This window comes from Eucalyptus grandis, chromosome 7 (genome assembly GCF_016545825.1).
Source record: "Eucalyptus grandis isolate ANBG69807.140 chromosome 7, ASM1654582v1, whole genome shotgun sequence".
Lineage (NCBI taxonomy): Eukaryota > Viridiplantae > Streptophyta > Magnoliopsida > Myrtales > Myrtaceae > Eucalyptus > Eucalyptus grandis.
In genome coordinates this window covers 52,309,007-52,330,639 of record NC_052618.1, presented here as the reverse complement: position 1 = coordinate 52,330,639, position 21,633 = coordinate 52,309,007, and the positions used below count along the sequence as shown (strand labels likewise).

General features: G+C 41.7%; 3 protein-coding genes and 1 pseudogene across 3 annotated transcripts; 1 reads left to right on the top strand and 3 right to left on the bottom strand.

Annotated features, from left to right (window-relative positions):
• Window positions 1-606, bottom strand: part of LOC120296217 — a 3,596-nt pseudogene extending 2,990 nt beyond the window's left edge.
• Window positions 607-1,242: 636 nt separating this feature from the next.
• LOC120295338 (phosphoglucan phosphatase DSP4, amyloplastic-like) lies at window positions 1,243-6,872 on the bottom strand. Its single transcript, XM_039316377.1, is given in 16 exon segments — window positions 1,243-1,615; window positions 1,618-1,696; window positions 1,972-2,079; window positions 2,321-2,380; window positions 2,680-2,775; window positions 3,390-3,446; window positions 4,129-4,188; window positions 4,458-4,590; window positions 5,026-5,106; window positions 5,231-5,261; window positions 5,264-5,306; window positions 5,406-5,482; window positions 5,847-5,949; window positions 6,094-6,138; window positions 6,491-6,578; window positions 6,716-6,872. Coding segments are annotated over 16 exon segments (1,137 nt in total). The 5' UTR covers window positions 6,742-6,872; the 3' UTR covers window positions 1,243-1,565.
• Window positions 6,873-8,367: 1,495 nt separating this feature from the next.
• On the bottom strand, window positions 8,368-13,511 carry LOC104454125 (SEC12-like protein 1). Its single transcript, XM_039316378.1, is given in 11 exon segments — window positions 8,368-8,832; window positions 9,052-9,130; window positions 9,648-9,694; window positions 9,697-9,758; window positions 10,578-10,698; window positions 10,940-11,012; window positions 11,096-11,195; window positions 11,389-11,480; window positions 11,587-11,719; window positions 13,031-13,131; window positions 13,251-13,511. Coding segments are annotated over 11 exon segments (1,170 nt in total). The 5' UTR covers window positions 13,407-13,511; the 3' UTR covers window positions 8,368-8,626.
• A 4,275-nt stretch (window positions 13,512-17,786) lies between these two features.
• Window positions 17,787-20,165, top strand: LOC104454124 (probable phytol kinase 1, chloroplastic). Its single transcript, XM_010068871.3, has 6 exons — window positions 17,787-18,157; window positions 18,881-18,948; window positions 19,050-19,181; window positions 19,303-19,418; window positions 19,491-19,605; window positions 19,697-20,165. The coding sequence occupies exons 1-6, from the start codon at window positions 17,846-17,848 to the stop codon at window positions 19,881-19,883; spliced, it is 930 nt and encodes a 309-aa protein (XP_010067173.1). The 5' UTR covers window positions 17,787-17,845; the 3' UTR covers window positions 19,884-20,165.
• Window positions 20,166-21,633: the final 1,468 nt, after the last annotated feature.

Sequence of the window (21,633 nt, the reverse complement as noted above, 5' to 3'; positions counted from 1 at the left end):
ATAAAGGTCGAGATTGAAGATGACGTTATCCTTGAGGCTGGGCCCAGTAACGAGGTACGAAGTGGGATCGGCTTTGCTTCGAAAGAGACTACGGGGAAGAGCGGCCAGTTCCCAGATTTCTCGAAGATGAGCCTCAGGGAATGGTTCGACTATATGGAGGTCTATTTGCCGAAGCAGATAACTGATGAGACGGAGAAGCTGATTTCGAGATGAGGGCGAAAGCTCTACGCGTGAGGGAGTATGTTGCTGAGCAGAAGAAGCAGAAGGGAAAAGCAATTTCATAGATGGCGGAACATTTCTGCGCCGTATGCCGAATAACAACCCAGTCGGTCCCTTCCGTTTTCAGCCGAAGATTACTCTGAAACTGGTGAATTGTGTGCATGCTAAGCTAACTGGAGACTGCAGGTGGATTAGCTGCGGAACTCCAATGCCGGTTTCACAGTATGCCATAGCAGCAACCTGGAAGGCTTGCAAAAACGTCTCCAAAGCCGCTTCCGAGTGCCATGTGCATCGGTGAGGGGGCAACTTTACCAGGAGTAGACAAGATGAGACGCAAGGAGGAAGGAGAGAGGATGATAGAAGAACGTACATGACTGTTCTCAGCATTGCTCCGATTTCCTCGTATGTCTATGAAGGAGACGAAATTTATGGTTCTTCTGATGAAATTAGAAGCGGTTAAGGAGGCATTGCGCCTAGTTAGGCACGACAGAAGCTTAGGAAATACATGTACGAATTGTTGTAGTCTACATTTGATGAGCAACTGAAGAGAGAAGAGAGAAGAGAGAATGTATTGATGTTTTAAGTATATTTGTACCTTGCATCATTCGATTGACTCCGACTGTTGATGCAAGCTTCGACGCTATGAATCTTGCACTTGTCTCCACTGCATTTAGATGAAATATTCGGTCTTCAATTTGTTATGTGGAAGAAGCTGCATGCCCTCTATGCCCGTGAAAGGACGAGCAGAATAGCTCGTGGACTTCAGGGGCAAAATACGCCACAAGGTGAAGTTCAGTGAATGGCCCGTTCTCTGTCTGAAAAAAAAACGGCAGTGAAGGTTCCGATTCAAACAGGGAACTCATTTCAGTCGCGCTCGAATCGGACTGATGTTTTTTCCTTTAAGATCAGGCGGGAGTGGCCTTACGAAATCCACGGAGGACAGTTACTGGAATGGGAATACAGAGAGAACGGGATGACCCACGCGTCCGATTTCCATACAGCAAAAGATGCAAAACTTGTACTTGACTATTTTTATTCATAAATGTGCTCATCTAAGTTCATAAGCGCATCTGATTATACACAGGTTATAAACATGACCTTATTTCATGGGCTAAAGCTGAAAGAACTTTCGAGAGTCACGTACACTGAAAATTCCTTATTTCTTCACCATTTGATAGACTAATTTTATCTTATATGATATATATAGGACGTTCCCTGCAAAAGAAGAATTATTTTCCTGTATAATAGCTTCCAGAAATAATGAGCTTGCTTCTTCCCGGCGGAGAACTCTTCTTTCTTCCTTTCTTAAGGGTCGGGGCCCGTGGAGTTAACTTGCTGGCGACTTTTTACTCTTCATCTGGGTAAGCTTCGAGATATTGTCGAATTTGCAGACGCCATCTCTTGTAAGATCAGGATCATCAGCATTCAGCCTATTTCGCAGTGCTGCACCGGCACTGCTACGATCATCACCAAGGACCTGCATGAAAGAATTTAACACATTGATATCATAAATGTTTCGAAGTTCCATCGGATCCATAAAGGCAAATATCATTTTAAAAATGAAAGAGACAAGAAGCAAAAGAAAATTTTCCAATTGCTCATAATTCATCTGATAATCACAAAATTTCCAACAGACTGAGGAAGAAGTGGAATAGATAGTACTAAACTGCTCATGCCACCAAAGATTGAATCATTAGACAGGCATGAGCAGCTAGAGACAAATATACATTGCAGCTACTGACTGGACCTCACTTTGATATAGTTGTTCACATGGCCATCCTTGTTTGGAGAAGTGAGAAGCTCCTGTTTGTTGCACGTCCATTCACCATCAACGATGTACTTGTACTCGTAGTCTCCTTCCTGTTACTCGCGAGAGTCAATTTTAATGCCATCATTCCAAGTGCAATTCAACAGATCTTTTCCATGAAAATTAAAACCTTGGTCTTTCAGAGTCGACAAAAATTGATTAGCATTTTTAAATTGGAGTTAACTGATGTGCAAAAGTTATACGGAACATGAAGCAACTGAGTAACAGGAATAATATAGTGAACTCAAAATGCAGGACTACTATGAGCCAGGAACATTGTCTGATTAAACTTACTGGCAGTTCTCTTGTGAGTTTCCACAGTCCTTGTTCCTCATCAAATTGCAAAGGAAGTCTCTGAAAAGCATAAGAAAAAAGCCAGGATAGGAAAATGTTAATTATTGGGGAATATGGGAGTATCCAACAATCAGATAAGCATTTTCAATAGATAAAAGGACATGGAATATGGGGTAATGTAGACAAATACTGTAAAATTTAGATTCTGAGATACCCTACAAGTATCAAGTACATGAGCCAGGACAATACTGTGGGGGTATTGGTTTCTTCCAAAGCTACATCCATGTGTGCAATTGAAGCGTTGGCAAAGTGAACTAAATTTTGAACTGCAAAATTTTTCACTAGATGAAAACTGATACCTCGCCCCATCCAATATCAAGTCCAGAAACTTCCACAATGGAAGAGTTGTAACCTTGCCATGTCAGGCTGATTGGCTTCTTTTTAAAGCCTGTAAACTTTAATCAAGAAAACAGGTAATGAGTTGAACTTGTCATGAGTAACAGCAGTCCATCAACCTGAATTGCATGAAAATGATCCCGTCATGGAGATTCTCCTTTAGCAAAGGAAGTGAAGATGTGCATGATTAACAGCAATGAAAGATTTCAATTATCTGAATTTGATTGAATGTTAACAAATTGTAAGCAATAGTGGAGATCCGCTTATTTATTCCAAGAGCCATCTGTGTCAATTTCTTTATAAAACCCATAAGTAGAAAGGCAACTGGTAATGTCAGCACTAAGTTCCAGTGGCCAAAACAGCACATTTAAAACATCTGAGTAAAAATTATCTGCCATTATTACTCTAAAAGAGAAGATCTGGCAGCACCAAGACAAAAGCAAGAACTTTAAAACTAGCATGTATCAACAAAACACAAGACACCATCTTTAGTTCCAATGAAAAAATGGTGTCATTTAATTCTAGATAAGAACAAAGTGAATTTAGTCTAGTTTGGTCTACTTCTCAAAACACAGCTGACCCCTATGAAAATCTCAACATAAACCATCAACATATAGGATGGAAGGATGTGAATGCTTAAACACTTCAGAGTATATAGAGAAAATAAACTCACAATATCAGCAGTAGCACTTTTTATGGCATACACCTTGGGAAAGCATGAACGTTTGCTCTGCAAGATAAAAATAACTCCAAGATTAAGAGGCACTGAGAGAAAATACATGACTGCCCATACCATACTACACTCTCCTTTTGGCTGAATGACAGATAAAACACAACAAAGTACAAAGCAAAATATGCTCATAATGCTGCCATCAAAGTCCCAAAATATCTAAGTTCCAGAACTTCCTTGCTCAGAGATCAACTGCCAGGTACCTCAACAATGTAATGGAGTACAGCAAGTTCGAAGCTAACTGTTACATCATAGAATAAAGTATGGGCAAGATGTCCAAAAGTATAAGCAGAGTCAGACATACAAGAAACCTAGCGGCATAAGCTTTCTTCCGGTCATCATTAAATAAATTTTAGTGACATCTAGCAACGATTGTATCTAGTGCAAAAGCATTCTCATATATCGCAATGCACAAAGCAATCTCACAGTCTTCCACTGGAATTTTATTGATAGAGTAAGATACCAGCAAATCAAGGTTTGCTGGCATCCTGTTATAGTTCTAAAAGTAATTTTAACTTTCCATGTAGCAAGGAAAGAGGGATTTAACTTTCCATGTAGCAAGGAAAAAGGGCTAGACAATATGAAGTAAAATGAGCATACAAAGTACGGAATTTTAAATGTAAGTGTGCCACACAAGGAACAAGTTGACACTACTAGCCGAAGAACTGCAAGGAATTATTACCTGTAATAATCTGTGAGCTTCACCGAGTTTATATCCCTGAACCCAGAACATGTATGCCAACTGAAGTATATAATTAGAGCAAAGGGAATATTAGTTGAACATAATGAAATAGACAGACTGTTGAAATTATCATGTTCTCTTTGCAAGAAAAAGCCAAACAACTGATAATCTGTAAGAAGGATGGCATGATGTGCAGTTAGTCAATCCATGAGGTTCAATCAAGATTTCACCGATAAGAGAGTGGTCAATGAGAGAAGGAGATGAGAGAAAAACAGACAAACAACCAGTGGATAAAATTGCTCAAGAAAGAAACTGGACATCAGGCATACCGCCACAGCAGGAGCCCTTCCAAGTCCGGCAGTACAATGTATATATGTGACACCTCCATTCCGGTTGATGGCCTTGTAAAGTTTGCTGACTACTGCTGGGAGACGCATCCGCAAATCAAATGGATCAAAATCTCTGCTACGATCAAATTGAACTGCTATATAAGTCACCAGTTGTATATTTTTCACATAATGCACATAAAGTATAACTAGGAGAGAAAAAGGCATTTCCCAAAGCAATTTTACAGTTATCTCTCAAATGGATCAAAGCAACACCATAATGATTATGAACCTTGTCTCCACTGATGTACTCAAATCAAATTTTGAGAATGTGCAACTAACGCAAGGCACTGAGAGCACAACAAAAACTCTTCTTTTTGCCTTTCAACTTTCAAAAGAAGAAAAGACGTTGATACATGGGATGGACTTAGAGCCCAAAGTGAGCAGTCCATGGATTGAAGAACAAGTCTAATGCCAAGTCGTAGCTAGAGACTCCGGCAAGCCAGTTGAATCTCATGCCTCTTGGAGAACTGCTTTAATATATCATAAGCAGCAATCCTTCTAGACAAACCTTATCTGAGCCCGCAAGTGTTGAATGTCATCGCATGTTTCAGCATAGTCTCGGATTGCTTTAATATCAACCCCAAAGTATCTGGAGATAGTAGTAAGGGGACAAAATGTGCTTATTCTTAAACGATACATTGTTGTCGTTACACCATTACCATGTATAAGATTAATTCAAGACAAAACTCCGTAAACAAAATTCCTGAGGATACTCCAAATCTGGGTCTTGCTGCAAGCAGAAATGGTCTTCACTCCAATAGCACGGAGCTTGTCCACATCTTTTGGAGCCTGGAATAGCTTTGAATATTAGTATACTAAGCGGAAGAAAATACTCTAAATCAGAGCGAGCGAAACTTAGGCGGTACTCATGATGGACATCCGAATCACCTGTAGGCACGAACCTACAATCAAGTCTGGTCGGATGAAGTTGTAGTTCATTCCTAGCTCATGCCTATAAGTCAAGACTGTATTAGAAAGAAATCATTAGTCGCAAGCGTAGATGCTCGACACAAACAAATCCAGAGTACCATTAACTTAAAAGGAGGCATTTTGAAAGAAACCACTAAACTAGCCATCCGAAAGCGAAGTCCACCTCCTTGGAGAAGGACAGGATGGTTTATGTGACTAGTCTGCCAATGTAACTAGCGGAAATGACAATGAAGTCCCGCAAATCACACAGGCTCTGTGCAGGCGGTGAAGAATGAGGCATAAGGATTGATATGGCAACCCCATAGGTTCCAACTGACTTTTCCAGTATATATTCCTCAGTCGCCATTCTATCAAACAAAACGCAATAGCAACAATTCCCAATTACTGGTACACACTTACCAGCACCCATTGCTTCTGTCATAGTGGAGCTATACTCCTCTGACTTCTCCTCCTCCACTTCAGAGCTGCTCATTTCCGTGCTCGGTGTAGATCCCGACACCGCCTACGCTAAAGCAAATCACATGAACCGAGGAAGAAAAGCAGCCGCGCAACAGAACAGAACATAATCAAAGCAAAAAAAGAAAAAGAAAAACCCATCTCAAGCTCTTCAACCGCTCAAAAAGCGAGCGGATTCCTCCTCGCTTACCTTCAAAGCCAGGCTCCTCGGGCGATCTGCACTATCCACCGCTCCCTGCACCACCGATTCAATCCATTCACTTTGTAAGATTTACAAGCATGACCTTTGGGGAGGTAAATAAAGGCTTAAAAAGATTTGAAAATCAAGACTTCGATAGACTTAGACTCTGATATCACGTAAGATTTTGTAGGATCACTACTGCCAACTCTTCTGAAAACTTAAACCACTGAAAATAAAGCACGATTTAATATTTAATTAAACTAACGCATTTCAATCTCAAGTACTCGAGATTCGGGAACAGAGTAGCGAAGTCCGGAACGAGCCGAACAGAACTCGACGGGAGCTTTCGGAACTTTTCAAAAGAAGAGAAAAGAAACGAGGCGAGGCGAGGCGAGGCGCAGCGTACGGTGATCCTGAGAAAGCACGGCGGCGGCGGCGGCGGCTTGACGTGGCGGGGGCATCCGAATCCGGAGCGCGACGGCGAGGGCGACCATCTGCAGAGTCACTCAGGCCGGTGAGAAAACGAACTTTCCCCAGAGAAGAAAGCCGAAGCAGGCGATCACCGCGACGAAGAGCGCGGGCGCGAGATCGTAAGGAGTGAGAGCAAGCGAGCGAGCGAGCGAGCGAGGACCTCGGGAGATTCTGGAGGCAGTTCATTGGATTGGATCAGCTTTTCAGAAACAGAGAGAGAGAGAGAGAGAGAGAGAGAGAGAGAGTGGCCTGTGGAAGTGATATTTTCTCGGAGGGGGAGACAGGTTTTGATTCTTTTGACAGGTACGTAGCAGGAAAGGGAAGGGGCGAGGAGCGATTAAAAAAGGGGTGCGCCTTTCCGCGGATTCCCCGCAATGCCGATCCCGATTTCCTTCGATTATCACTTTTTTTCTTTTTTTCTTTTTGTAACGTTGCTTGATATTTTGCTACGTGTCGATTGCCAGATATTTACGTGAGTGGACCACGTCCGCCATCCCTTTTTCCATTTTTATTTTTTATTTCTTTTTTTGGCTGATTTGGCCTCTATAGGTTGGGCATTTCAGATATTTCAGAGGGAGGGAGATATACAATCATTGGGACGTAGGAGAGCATTTTTTGGTATGGAATTCAGCATCTAAAAACTAAACCGATGCGAATTCCAGTTCCATGCAAGATATGTTCTAAGATCCACAAAAAATGATAAACTTATTTTGACAGGTAAGTTTCAAAATCTAGAACGTGAAATCTATAACCTAGACCCAAAACTAAGTTTTAATTTTTTTGTCCATCTCTCCATGTAATCTTCCGATATTCTATGTTATTCAATAATGAATATATAATCTAAAAGACTAATATGAGTTTTTCACTATATGATTAAGATTTTTACTTTATTATTATTCGTATTTTTCGAATGTCTAAGTATAAAGTATAGTTAATGAATTGTAATCATTTAAATAATAATATAAGTGAAATCGAGCATCCTCAGAATCGACCCTAAAATCTATAACAATGTAAGTTCAAGGTTCTAGAGTATACATAATATGTTTCAGGTTTTAAAAATAAAAACTTGTTCCAATGGATAGTTTTCAAGTAGTACCTCTACGAAATACGAAATCGTTCACCATTAATTGTAGGTAGTTGGAACCAGAAACTTGGATATTGAACCTAGAATAAGTTTGTGTGTGTGTGTGTGTTTTTTTTTTAATATATATCTATGTCTTTACATGATCTTGGGGGCATCCGCGATAAATGTATAATATGTAACTACTAGTCTAAGTTTCCATTGCATGACTGTGACTTTTACTTTATCAATATTTCATATTTTTCACGTGTCTAAATATAAGTTATGATAGATTGATTAGTATTGACTAATAATCATTAAAGGTGATGATTGACCATAATCGCCGATTATTAATATGGGCAGAATTCGAATAGACATTAGAATCAATCTTAAATGTATGACAATGTAGATTCCAACTTCCAAACTATGCAAGATAGAATGTAGGTGAAACCTATACAAAATTTAGAACAACTCACTCTTATTCAGAAGGTTTCATGTGCCCCAACTTAACAATAAAAATGCAAATGTCCTGGTCGTCAATGGTGGCATGGTGCTTATGCATCTAAAATCACATGATACAGGTAAATCATGCGGCGATACTATTACATTGCCTACAATAGGCTTCCTGTGTCACTTTTCGACCTTCTCGTGGTGAAGCGTTTGGATACGGATCAGGCAACTGATGGTTACCGTCGCCTGAGGGTAATCGCCTCGCCTCGCCTTATCATGGCATTATCCAAAATGCAGTCGGGAAAAGGGGAAGTATGGTTCCGTAATTACTTGCAAAGCATAAAATCAAAATTCGTATTAGTTCGACTTTGATGAGACTTCTATAATGAAAGCAACGGTGTCAGTCCCATGCCGCTTGTTCACGCCCAGGCGGACATTTTGTTCCAAAAAGACCTATAAACAAATTGCCTTTGTGTAACAATAATCAAATGGAGTTCTTCAGACCACTGGCTGCTGCAGCTCCTTCTGGAGACTTGCAGCACGACACAACCGGCGGTTTGCTCACATATCCAATGGCCCAAATTCACCCCACATATTTTGATCATCAGCAGACTTGGGATCCCCCAGAACACTGCCGATCTTAGGTCTTGCAGGTTGATCCTTTCCAAGAGGGAAGCCCCAGAATGAGTCGGAGTTTTCATAGAAGATATAGAACGCAACAAGAGACGCCAAAAACAAACCCAAAAGTAGTAGATACACTTGCCATGCTGCACGCGAAAGGGATAAAAAAGAGAGACTGGTTAGCTTTAAGTTTCCACTTGCCTGTGCTTCGCACGCATCTATACCTCAATGAGTTGTGAGTTGTGCGTAATTATGTGCGCAGTTGACAAACACAAGCTAAAATTGTCCCCATGCTGTGTTCGTGTTGTGTGTCTTGGAGAGAGAGAAAAGAGGGGGGGTGCACAGAGAGAGAGAGAGAGAGAGACCTTTCCAATCGGCAGGAACATTTAACTTGGTCACTAACACACCCCACTCATCAGAAGTAGTAATCACAACCCTGAAAAAGTTCATCCCACCAACCAAATGAATTGACTGAATATATATATATATATATATATAGAGCTGTGTCGCAGTGCAGCTAAACACTATGTCAACAACCGTACAGATATAAAATAAAAGGACAGGGATATGTATCGTTCTGAACTTCATATCACAGTATAACTGAAATCTGTTTTAAAAGTTACTACAATGTACGAAATTCAACAATTCGCTGAGTGGCATATCACTGAAAATCTGCGAGCAAATATGATCTTGTTCCTAATTCTAAACAATAAGACATATAAAGATGCAGCTGCTGACCTAATAAGCATCAGTAACATAAAATGCTCAATTACCTAATCCACCAAACAATTGTGTTGAGTTCTAACCTAAAACTTCTGTTCTTCTTACTCTGAGTGAAACACCCTCTCATCTTGAGTATTAAGAGAATTAAAATATTCAGCAGAGAATGTAGAAAAACAAATAAAACTGGTAAGCATTCACTCCTACATCTTAAAGAAGCTTTAAGGAGCTTACCTTCAATAGGACAGAATTCTAGTGATGTAAGGGAGGTTCCCAGGTGTAGCCTCTGCTCCAATGGCTAACCTCCATTTTCTTCACTTCAACAACGCACATATCACCATCTTTGCTTCCCCTATAAATTCAGGAAGACATTTCAATAATTTCACTTTTAGAAAGAAGATTTCGGGTCTACCCCCTCATCGCAGAATACTGGGATTCCATAATTTGCCATGATCGCCCCTAAACTTTACCAAAGCTTTCGAAACTAACAATCACTCTTAAAGATGTTTCTGATCAAGTACCGTCCACTTTCTCAAGATACCACATGCCACATGGTTGAATATTCATCCATAGTTCAAGTGTTGATGGAAACAAATGTAAATGCTGGCATCCAAGTGCCAATTGATTACATCTAAGCATCTGATGGTGGCGACCAAAAGTAGATGGTAAAAACTAAATAGTTGTATGTTTAATATAACTACATTTAATTGGACCACTGACCAACCAAAATTTAAAAAAAAAAAAACTGGGCCCACTGTATTTTATTCAAGAAATGTCCAAGTGACTTTCAATTTATGGTTTATAAAGGTGCATTAAGAATTCTTGGATATTTAAATCAAAGTCCTGTAAGGTACAACTCCATTGAAACTGCCTTGAATATCTGGTGACAATAAATAGTCTGTGTTCAGCTAACATTTTACATCTCCTGTAAATGGAGTGATCAAGTATTTAGTATTCATCGGAGAAGCACAATAACCATCTGTCTCCATCTTATACATTAACCACACAGATAAAGTATTTTGTGTGTGCTTGGTGAGCATATGCTCAAAAGTGTACACTTTGCTTCTCATCTCCCCTCAAACCACTAAAAGGGTAAAAAATAGAAATCAGAAAACAAGGCGCCACATATATCTATCAATGCAGCAAGGCAAAGCATGATTCAATTACTTACTGAGCAAGATATTTTCCATCCAAACTGATGGACATTACAACAGCGGGCTTTCTGAGGAGTCGTTTGTGCCCAATCTTGTTCCATGTACTTATGTCCCAAACACCAGTAACAGCTTTATCACCTGCCCAATGAACACCAAACCTAATGATATGCAAGTACAGTCAAAAGAAATCAATAATCACCTGCCATTACAGACTAGAGGAGAAAAAAAAAGGCAGGTGACATCAGCACAACCACCCTTCCCAGAATTGCTTTGACACCATTTACTCATGGTATATAAACAACTAAGCCTTTAAGTGCTAAATGGCGTCTGAGGACCACTTACTAATGATATTTTGTCTAAGAGAAACAAACAAATGTACCTCTTTGAACAGTACAGAATAGAAAGGGTTTAGTTCCATCCTTAGAGAACCGACACAGTTCAATCTTCTCGTCCTGTGGAAAAATATTTCACAGAATTAACAAAGGACCAACAGTGCAAAAATAAAAACAAGGACCTTCAAATTAATAAATCATACAGATCTGCGAGTCAAAGTAGTGCAAGGCAAACCATCTTCGGCCTTCCATATTCTAGCCGATCCATCAGTAGATGTCGTAGCCAAAAACTCTGAATCTAGACTGTCGTGCAACAAAGGGAGAAGAGGATTCATATCTTGGAAAGTAGGCAACAAATCCGACCACATCAAACTTCCAATTTCCTTTAAGCATACCGGTTGGAATTAACTTTTCGCATTCTATAAAAAGTTGCAAAATAAAACCAAAGTATCCACCTTCAAAACACAACTATTCAAGCAAATAAGCCAGCTTCTACCTAAAATCCAGGTCTCTAATGCTTTTGTGTGCTTTTGGTTCATCTAGAATGATGCGCAGACTAGGCCATTCCAGGATTCTTAGACGACCATCCTGCAGATGATGAAGGTAAGGAAGAGATATCAAGACCTATTGGGTAGATATGATACTCCACTAGCCATATACATCAAATTCATTGATCAGATTATCAAATGCTCACCACTCCACCAGTGGCAAATCTAGATCCATCAACACTAAAGGCCATGCATTTTTGAGGACCAATCCCTCTAAGAGGAGGAAGCTCCTTGGTCAACAGCTTCAAATTTGATTCTTGACCAGATAATTCAAATGATCTGCATGTCATAGGATTAGTTGTATAACTTAAAAACAGTAAGTAGGTGAGTTAAGCTATTGATACATTATAAGCATTTAGAAAGATAGGCTAGTTCAGCCTTGTCTGACCTCAAAATCCAAAAGAGTCCCATTCAAAAAGATAAAAATAAAAAGTCAATATGCATAATTGTGGGCGTCAAGGCGTCTCACGAAGCTCCTCTAACCAAATTGCAGGGCAGAGGAATCTATATATCTTCTAAAACAAATAACAAGACAATGCTCTGTGCATAATATGATAAATTTAGACTTATTTAGTCTTCCTGGCACACTACAACTGCATGTGTCAGCATGGTATGAACTTTTACTCTTAAATTAATGAAATACTGATATTTGCTACCTATGCTATTCAATTATTCGGCCTAATGAATTCATCCATGTAGATTGTGTAGATGCAGAATAATGATAAATAGAAGTAAGAGTAGAATTGATGTGATTCATAAAAATATATTGGTCAATATGGGTGGGTACAAGTTGGGTATTCGTAATGGAATGGCTATAATCCAACTATTGGACGCTTCAGTTTCAAATATCAAAAGAATTCTAGAATGCAGTAATTGTTTAAGTTATCCAGTGTATGAGAACGAAACCGTTCTGTTCATGTGGCTAACTGGTGCAACGATCAAGCAAGATTTTCTCCCCATAAGCAAGGAGGCAAATCAGATTTCAGAAAGGTCTCACTGTTGGACTGTCATAAAAAATAAATGACCGAGCAAGCATTTCATCAAAGAAAACTCTTAATATGATAAAGAATTGGACCAATTTGGTCATCATTAGTATGATGAAACAAAACCCGTACTTCCAAGACCCATACTTCCAATCTTAAGAAGGAAAGCAGATTCAGGAAAACAACTGGCACATGAACGGGGACAATCCATCTAGACAGTCAGTAAGGTTCCCAACTTCCAAGTACATGCCACCTTACTTCACAGGGAACCTTTTAAAGAAGTCATCCATTCCAATAATGGTTAATGACAAAAAATTTTAACGACTCTCGAGCACAAAATGAGCAAACGAGGGAATTAAGCCCAACGAGATTTGAACTATCACGCGATTTTCCATAGAGGGAATCGGCAGTTCAAACGAGCATGGCCATAGGCTAAACCCGACAAGAATCCAACTGCTTAGATATGCTTTCGCAAGTCAGATAAGTGCGACATTCAAGCGCCGGTTAGGGTGCCAAAAATGAATAGAGCTCTGCAAGTAGAAAAATCGCGCGAAACTAGGAAAAGAAAAAAAAAATCACGACCGGAATCTGTCATAGCGAGACTCACAAGCAACTACCGGAGCTCGCGAAGCACACGATATCCTCTCCGTTGGGGTGAACCGCGATCGCCAACGGATCGCCTTCAATTTCCTCGATCACATGAGCAACCTAAAAAAAAACAAAGAAGCAGGACAAGCGGCGTAAAAACACGAGAGGCGGCGATCGCAATGCCGACTTCGCCGGCGCCATCGAAGAAGGAAGGAAGGAGAGGAGAGGAGGAGACGAACCAGCGGGGATGAGGAGAGGGAAGTGGACTTGGGATCGAAGGCGAAGATCTCGAGCGCGCCGGAGCCGCGGCGCCGCGGCGACCTCCCCAGCACGGCGAGGTTAACGTTCTCCGGGCGGCGGATCCACGACCCGCACGTCACCTTCGTCTCCTCCATGGCCGGAATCGAAGTTCCCGAAGAAGTGAGCAGAGGAGAGAGAGAGAGAGAGAGAGAGAGAGAAAGCACGCGCAAACGGAAATGGCAGTTGCGCTTGACTTCTGAGAAACGGCAATTTGCGCGTATGATATCGTCCGCGTCGACCGTCCGACGGCACCGTTTTGGGGGCCTCGTGCCGTTTTGGGGTGGGTCAACGGGATGCAAAAAATTGAGTGGCGGGCCCTGCCACCGAGGGAGTGGACGGAGGGAAAACGACGTGCGTATTGGAGGGAGAGAAAATATCCAGACGGGATATTCGGTTTGGTTTATCCGCCGTAAGACTTGGTACTTAGTGGGGATAAATACCGTATAATTTTAATTTAAGTAATGTTCACAATTAGCTTATGATCTGTCGACTTTTTTTTTTTATATATTATTAATTTATAGTTTAGAGTTACTTGACATATAAAAAGAAACTTTCCCACCAATTGGCACATGATTGCTTCCACTAATTTGACCTTGACCCATATGATCATTTCTTCCGGTTAGCCTAATTTGGCCATACAACCATGGGCCGTTTGGTTTAGGAAAATGCAAATATTTTTTAGGTAAAGGGATTTTTTGAAATACTACACTGTTTAATAGATTGTAATATCAAGTAGCATTGAAAAGTAGTTTTAACATAAATACCATTTGGTAAAATCCACATTTATTAAGAGCTTTTATTATTTATTTATTTATTTTAGTTTGCAAATCAAATCCAGTGTAGGATGGCCACTGCCAACCGCCGAACAGCCAGATCTGGCCGCCTGAGGTCGTGACCTCAGGTTACACCGTTTAGGGGTGCGACCTCGGGCAACACCACCGTCTAAGGTTGTAAAGGCCAGATTTGACGAGCTGAGGTGACATCGCCTAGGTCGCCCGAACCTAGGTGATACTGCCTGAGGTTGCGAAGGCCAAATCTCACAACCTGAGGTCGCGATCTCAAGCGGCGGCACCTAGTTCATGCGAGCCAGGCGACACCACCTGGTCGCGGACGGCGGCCAAATCTGGCGGCCTAAACCAAGTGACGTCACCTGGGTCGCGGATCGCACCACCCTAGGTGGTGGTCGTTGGGGACAGTGACCCTCAGGTGGCGGTGGCGATTGCCGGAAAAGCCCGACTCTCAAATAACAAATTAAGGAAGACGAAGATGAATGGGAAGAAGATGAATAGTGACGCGAATGAATGGTTGACTTGCATTTTCAAAATGCTGGAAGCTTAAAACAAGTTCGGACCTGCATTAGGCTTTCAGCATTTCCAATGTTGACATTTGACCGATGAGCTTTCAAAAATATTTATCAAATGCCTAATATTTTCTCTAAGAGGCTTTGGGGGCTGAAAGTCTTTTGGGAAAGCTGAACCAAATATGACTTATGAGCCATGGAGATATTATAGGGTAGGTACAATTTTCCATGTCAATGGTAGGATACTTCATTCATTAATTGACACGCATCAATGTAAACCCAGTCGTCAAATTCTCTTTTATTCTTCCCTCCCTTATTGGGAATAGCAATGGATGTGTTTATTTGTGTTTCTGTTTAAAAATTGTTTCGGGGAACAGAAATAAATAAAAAAAACTATTTTCGTTCCGGGGACAATTTTGATCGAAAGACACGTTTGGTAAACTTGTTCCAGAATAAAAAAAGAGAAACATGTTTGGTAAATTTATATATATTTTTTGTTTCTTTTAATTTTTTAATATTTTTATTTTTTTTTCTTTTTTTTTTTTTTCTTTTGGCCATGGCGGCGATCGGCCGACGGGGGCCGGCAGCCTCGCCTTGGCTAGGTGAGCTTGGCCTTGCCCAGATTCGGCGAGGCCAAGCGTCACCAGCCTCTGGCGAGGCTTGAGCTTGACCTCGCCTTGGCTGGGCGAGCTCGGCCAAAGAAAAAAGAAGAAGAAAAGAAGAGAAAAAAAAAAAAAGAAAAGAAAGGAGAGAGAAAATTTGTTCTTCAAAAGTGTTTCTAGAACAAAAAAAATAACTTTTTTTTGTTTCTTATTTCTGTTCCAATTTTGTTCCGGGAACAAAAAAATAGATTTTGAACAAAAACGCAAATAAACGCGTTTATGTTCTTTTTTTGTTTTCGAGAACAAAAAAACAAAATTTTTGTTCATAAACAGAAAAAATAAACATAACCATGCACGCGGCATGGTTAATCTCTCTCTCTCTATGCTTGTCTTTTCTTCTTCATCTTCTTCAAGAAAAGAGACTTGGTAGTGTCGCCATGACCCCACCTATGGCAACAATGGTCTACGCGAGGCCAGACTCACCATGGGAGCTAGCGAGGAACTACATCTTGATGAAGCTAAGCTTTGCAAGAGAGAGATGATGGCATGGGGAAGCGCATGGTGCGAGGAATGTCTGTGGCTTCGTAGTGAAGCTTGCTTCCATGAAATTTGAGCTTTGAAGTTGTATCACCTCGCCAAATCTAGTGAAGGCTCCGCAACCTTCGCCCTGGCGTCGACCATGGTTGTCGGCCCTTACCTAGTGGTATGCGGAGGTTGTTGGTCCTCAACCCGTGTCTAATGGCCCTACCGACCCTCCAAGAAGAAGGAAAAAATAAAAGAAAATAAAGAAGATGAAAGGTGAAGAGGCGTGAAGATAGCAAACCAAGAAGTAACTGAGAGAGAGAGGAGAAAGGGACTTGAAAAAAAAAGAAGAAGCAAAAAACAAATAGGTGGGACCTATTAAACACATATCCTACGCTCAATGTAGTGGTTATTTAGGCTCTGTTTGGCAAAAAGTGTTTATGTTCTCCAGAACAAAAATTTATGTTCTTTTGTTTTAGGGAACAAAAAAAGAACAGAAATGTATTTTGTAAAACTTTTGTTCCCCGGAACAGATTTATAACAGAAACAATAAGTAGAAAAAATTATTTCTTGTTCCCGAAAACAATTTCGAGAAACATTTCTTTTTTCTTTCCTTCTTCTTCCTTTTGATTGGTCATTAGCCTCGGCCATGACCGGCAACCTCGCTGGCCCTTGACGAGGCTCGGCCTCGCCTTGGCTGGGCGAGTTCGAGCTCACCGGGGGCCGGCGACGCTCCGGCGAGGTCGCCAGCCCTCGCTGGCTGGTCACCGGCCATGGCTAAGGCCGACGACTAGCCAAAAGGAAAGAAAGAAAGAAAGAAAAATATAATAAAAATATTAAAAAATTAAAAGAAACAACAAAATTATACAAGTTTACCAAACACATTTCTACTCCTAGAATATAAATTTTTTGCAGTTATCAAACGCGTTCTTATGCTAAAAAATTGTTCCTAGGAATAGAAATTGAAAAAACTATTTCTGTTTAAAAATTATTTCCTGGAACAGAAACGTTACCAAACGCGTCCTTATTGACTTGGTAAAATTGCCTCACTTAATGTTTTCTCATTGCCATGCCTCTCTCGAGTCTTTCTTTTATGCTGTGCACGGGGCTCAACCATTGTATATGTCAATAATTCTTTTATACATCAAGGGATTCATCTCACTCTCACATGCCTAATCAACACGAGGTCTCCTTACAGGGCTATCGATGTATGTCAAGTTATTCTAAGGTTAGGACATTTGCTTTTGGCCTTCAAATCATCCAAATTGGACGTGAGGCAATCTATTAGATGAAGCTATATCTCGAATGTTATTTTCTGTGATATGTAAATTAATGCATTGCATTTGATCTCAACATCTAATAGATTGTACTTCACCGTGTAGACCGAATGTTACGACAAAGTGCTTATGAGCAGCCAGCCCAAATTATTTTGAACAGTCAATCAAGTGTTCAACATAATTGTGGTGGTTATCTTCCAATAAATGGGTGGAGGACATCAAAAGACCTTATCTCATGCACATAAGACATTCGAGTCTTGAATCTTTTGATTAACACGATCAAGTCTCAGACTTCCTTTCCCCCCAAAAAAATTACAATCAAGTCATCTAAGTTAGGAGTCGCTTGATGGGATTCAAAAGTTAATTGTGCGATAATTTTATAAAATGACATTTTTTTTATTTCATAGGTGGAAAAAGCTCCAGACTTGATTGTACTTTTCAATAATAGGTTTAGGATCTTTTAATCATGAGTTTCCACAATATTATGTTTCGCAACTTTTCTAAGATTTTCCAAATAAAAGATCTACAATACAAAGTATTTGAATAAACGAGAAAAGAACCATGAAAGATCGTGGGCATATGACAAATTTAGTTCGGCGAATTTGGGCTATTTCTATAACCCATTGGACTAGATCCATCCAAACAAGTGATCACGAGGGCCCAAATAGATCCGATCCGATGGGCCCGGATCCAGGCCAGCCCGCAACGGGTTCGGCCCGGATTCGAAAGGCCGAGCAACCCACCCGACCAAAACGACGCGAACTCGGGCCCTTCTCTCTCGGCCACTCATCCAGTCGTCGCCTCGCTCTCCTCCGCCGCGGCAGAGAAGAAGGATGAGCCTCTCGTCCCTCGCCGTCGCCGGCCACCACCGCCGCCACCGCGCCTCCGTCCCCGGCTCGCGGCGCCACCGTCCGGCCGTCCCCGGATCTCCCCCTTCCGACCGCTTCTCCTCGTCCGTGCGCTTCCCAGCCGCGGCCGGAGCAAGTCCTCGCGGCCCGCCCCGGAGATCGCTCTGCACGTGCGTCCTCGGATCCGGCGGCGGAGCCCTCGCGCAGGACGCCGGAGCCACCGCGGCCGTGCTCGCCGGAGCTTACTCGCTCGTCTTCGCGTTCGACACTCTCACCCAGCGGAACCTCATCCAACAGGTCTCTCTCTCTCTCTCTCTCTCTCTCTCAATGCATGTGTAGGCAAATTGCGGGATGAATTCATCCGCTGTTTAATTGTACACTCCATCTAGAAGCGCGCTGTGAGTTGATTTCTGCAAGAACTCGGGCAGCTCGTGTGGTACGCTTAGACATTAGAATGGATCGGCGGGACTTAGGATTTGGATATCGCCGATGCCATAACTAGCTGAAGAGCATGAAAATGATCGGGATACTGTCGCTACGATTGACCACTTCATGCGAATGAAAGACGCCCGATGTGCTTCCTTATTTTTTTCCTTTCTCGTCCGTCCGAAATTTGGAAAAGAAAGTCCGGTCTCTGCTTGGTCTGTCCTAAAGTAATGGTTTTTAGCTGCTTTCGTCAACTGCATTCGTGATTTCATGAGTCTGTTTCTATCGAATCCCCTGTAGGATGTCGTCTCACATGCAATGCCCGACAATTGTTGGGTCATGTTTTATAAGTTATGCCGTAGTGTATGAATCGTGGTAGCATACCTTGCAAGATCATCTTCTGCCTGAAAATCCTGACAATTGTCCGGTCATGTTTTATAAATTATGCCATAGTGTATGAATCGTCGTAGCATACCTTGCAAGATCATCTTCTGCCTGAAAATCGCATTCGAGCAATTGAGATAACCCTGTTTCTTATTATCTTTCAAGAATTAGCTCACTGTTTGGCTTTGTTGACCTTTCGAACTGAAGCAGAGTCTGAGCAGAAAATTAGTCCACATATTGTCCGGGTTGCTTTTCATGGCTGCTTGGCCGATCTTCAGGTAATCCTCTTGTTTACAAAGCCACACTCAAATTGATTCTATTGAGCACGCATGATCAAAGCTTCGAAATTTTTCAGCTGATTACTTTAATTCTAGAATAGCAACTCCATGGAGGCTCGCTACTTTGCTTCTTTGGTGCCCCTAGTGAATTGCTTTAGGCTTGTTGTCAACGGGTTATCGCTGGCTGCTGATAAAGGACTTGTGAAGTCCGTCACCCGAGAAGGAAGTCCACAGTAAGCTTTCTCTCATTCATTTTGAGTTCATCATCCCCTTTCCCCCTTTTGATAAGTGAGTTCATCATTGTTTTCTTAGCGATCCTGCCTTAGCTTCTTTTCTGTCATCTGTACCTCTCAGGGAATTGTTAAGAGGCCCGTTATACTATGTTTTGATACTGATTTTATGCGCTATTGTCTACTGGCGTGAATCCCCAACAGGGGTGATCTCATTGGCAATGATGTGTGGTGGGGATGGTAAACATTTCTCTTTATGACAGGAGATTTCATTATTCTTCGTATTACTTGGTTCTAACATCGCCTATGCAGGTATTGCTGATATAATCGGAAGAAGATTTGGATCCCAAAAGCTTCCTTATAACCACAAAAAGAGTTGGGCCGGTAGCATATCCATGTTCGTATGCGGCTTCCTAATATCAATAGGGTGCGTTGACATTGCAGTTTGGCTTTCAATGTTACTTAATTGTCTATATCTATCTCAAATCTGACAGCGGGAAGTTGTCCTCCTGATGTAGGATGCTCTGTTACTTCTCATCTCTCGGGTATTTTCAATTGGACTGGACAATGACGTTGCAGCGGGTTGCGCTGGTCTCGTTGGTGGCAACAGTAGTGGAGTCTCTTCCAATTACGGAGGTGCTCGACGACAACATATCCGTTCCTCTATCGAGCATGCTAATGGCCTTTTGGAGTTTCGGCTATTAGTTTCCCATCCTGCCTTCGTTTAAGAAAATGCGAATCTGAAGTGCCCTCAGGGTCTCTGTGCACCTGTTTTCAAGAGGAATCGGACCTGGTTAATGGGCCGAACATGTCGGATCAGGCCCATCCGAATGTATTAAACGGGTAATCGAGCCCTCTTTGCTTGGGCCCTTTACTGTAGATCTAATGGTCAAACCCCCATATGTTGAAACAATTCAGAATATTGGACAGAGAAGTTTTACAACCGTGGATGAAACATGGTCAACAAAACTCTTAGCACTTTTTTTTTTTTCAAACGGTGATGCAATTGTCACGATACTCTATTCGAACTCATCTCTTCGGTCGAAATTAGAGATTGCCCGGGGAGTCCGCTAGGAATTCCACCGGAGATTTCCTTTCTCAGCGGCTTGACCTTAAGGAAACTACTTGATAGTGGAGCAAACTCGGGTTCTTATTCCATTCGAAAGAAAATCCGATATGGTGTCTGTCAAATCATGACCGCAAACGTAGCCCACACTGCTCCATCTCCGGGTTACGTTACTATGGTCATATTGATATTCTCTCATCGAAGCATCGTTCTCCTTCGATAAAATTTTCAGCATAGCAACGCCGTGGCTCATACGCCAGATGCGGCTATATGTTGGACATGTAGCTGCTGCTAGAAAAGGCAGTACCCGCTCATGCTTTAAGAAGTAGGTATCAGTGCGGTTCAACTTGATTTACAAAATCAGAGCTAGGGGTGGCTCCCATCTTGACACTGCAAGTCAAATTCATCATCGTCATCGATCTGTCCAAATATGCAAAACAAGTCAAAGCGCGGCAGATGACATTGAATCAGACCCACTTACTTAATCCCGAAGAGGTATATCTCAACAATAGGCAAAGAGAACAACCTGAATAGGGAAGATATGCACGACCGGATGAGGCACTATCTAGGCAGGAAAATCTCAGTTAAGCCTCGGCCAGGTCACTCGTTTTCTGCCCCACTTTCCACGTTTTGAATGCATTGTTCCAGTTGGCATATGGCGACCAGATGACCCTGCTGTCCAAAACTGGCGAGATCCATTACGTCGCTCGGCCCCACTTTCACGTTTTCTATGCTTGTTTGAGTCATTATGGCGACGAGACGACCATCCGGATTGTTGCCCAAAACTGACGAGATCCATTACACCGCTCGTTTTTTGCCCACTTTCCACATTTCGCATGCCTAGTTCGAGTCATCATATGGCGATGAGATGACCCTTCGGAGCTATCCAGGACCGATGAGATCCATTATATCACATGACAAACTGAATTTCTATTCCAGCTACCCATTTTGCATCACATCCAATTGAGAAATACGGAATAGAATAAATTATCTTCATGATTTAGAAATGGTATGATCAAGTCCAAATTGTGAGAGGGGCAATGCAAATGTGACTCCCCCCAAACAAGTTCTTCCCCACATGTTGTCACGACCTTGGAAAGACCGAGTCGATGCATGTGGAATCCTGCCTTTCTTTTCTGTCTATCTGTGCCTCTCAGGGAATTGTTAAGAGGCCCGTCATACTATGTCTTGATACTGATTTTATGCGCTATTGTCTACTGGCGTGAATCCCCAACGGGGGTTATCTCATTGGCAATGATGCGTGGTGGTGATGGTAAACATTTCTCTTTAGGACAGTAGATTTCGTCATTCTTCGGATTCCTTGGTTCTATGCGGCTTCCTAATATCAATAGGGTGCGCTGACATTGCACTTTGGCCTTCAATGCTACT

Excerpts from the sequence above, each read along its gene's own strand:
- LOC104454124 (XM_010068871.3), top strand. The coding sequence starts at position 17,846 with ATGAGCCTCTCGTCCCTCGCCGTCGCCGGCCACCACCGCCGCCACCGC. Across the intron at positions 18,949-19,049 it reads GCTGCTTGGCCGATCTTCAG|CAACTCCATGGAGGCTCGCT; the intron begins GTAATCCTCTTG and ends ATTCTAGAATAG. Across the intron at positions 19,182-19,302 it reads ACCCGAGAAGGAAGTCCACA|GGAATTGTTAAGAGGCCCGT; the intron begins GTAAGCTTTCTC and ends TGTACCTCTCAG.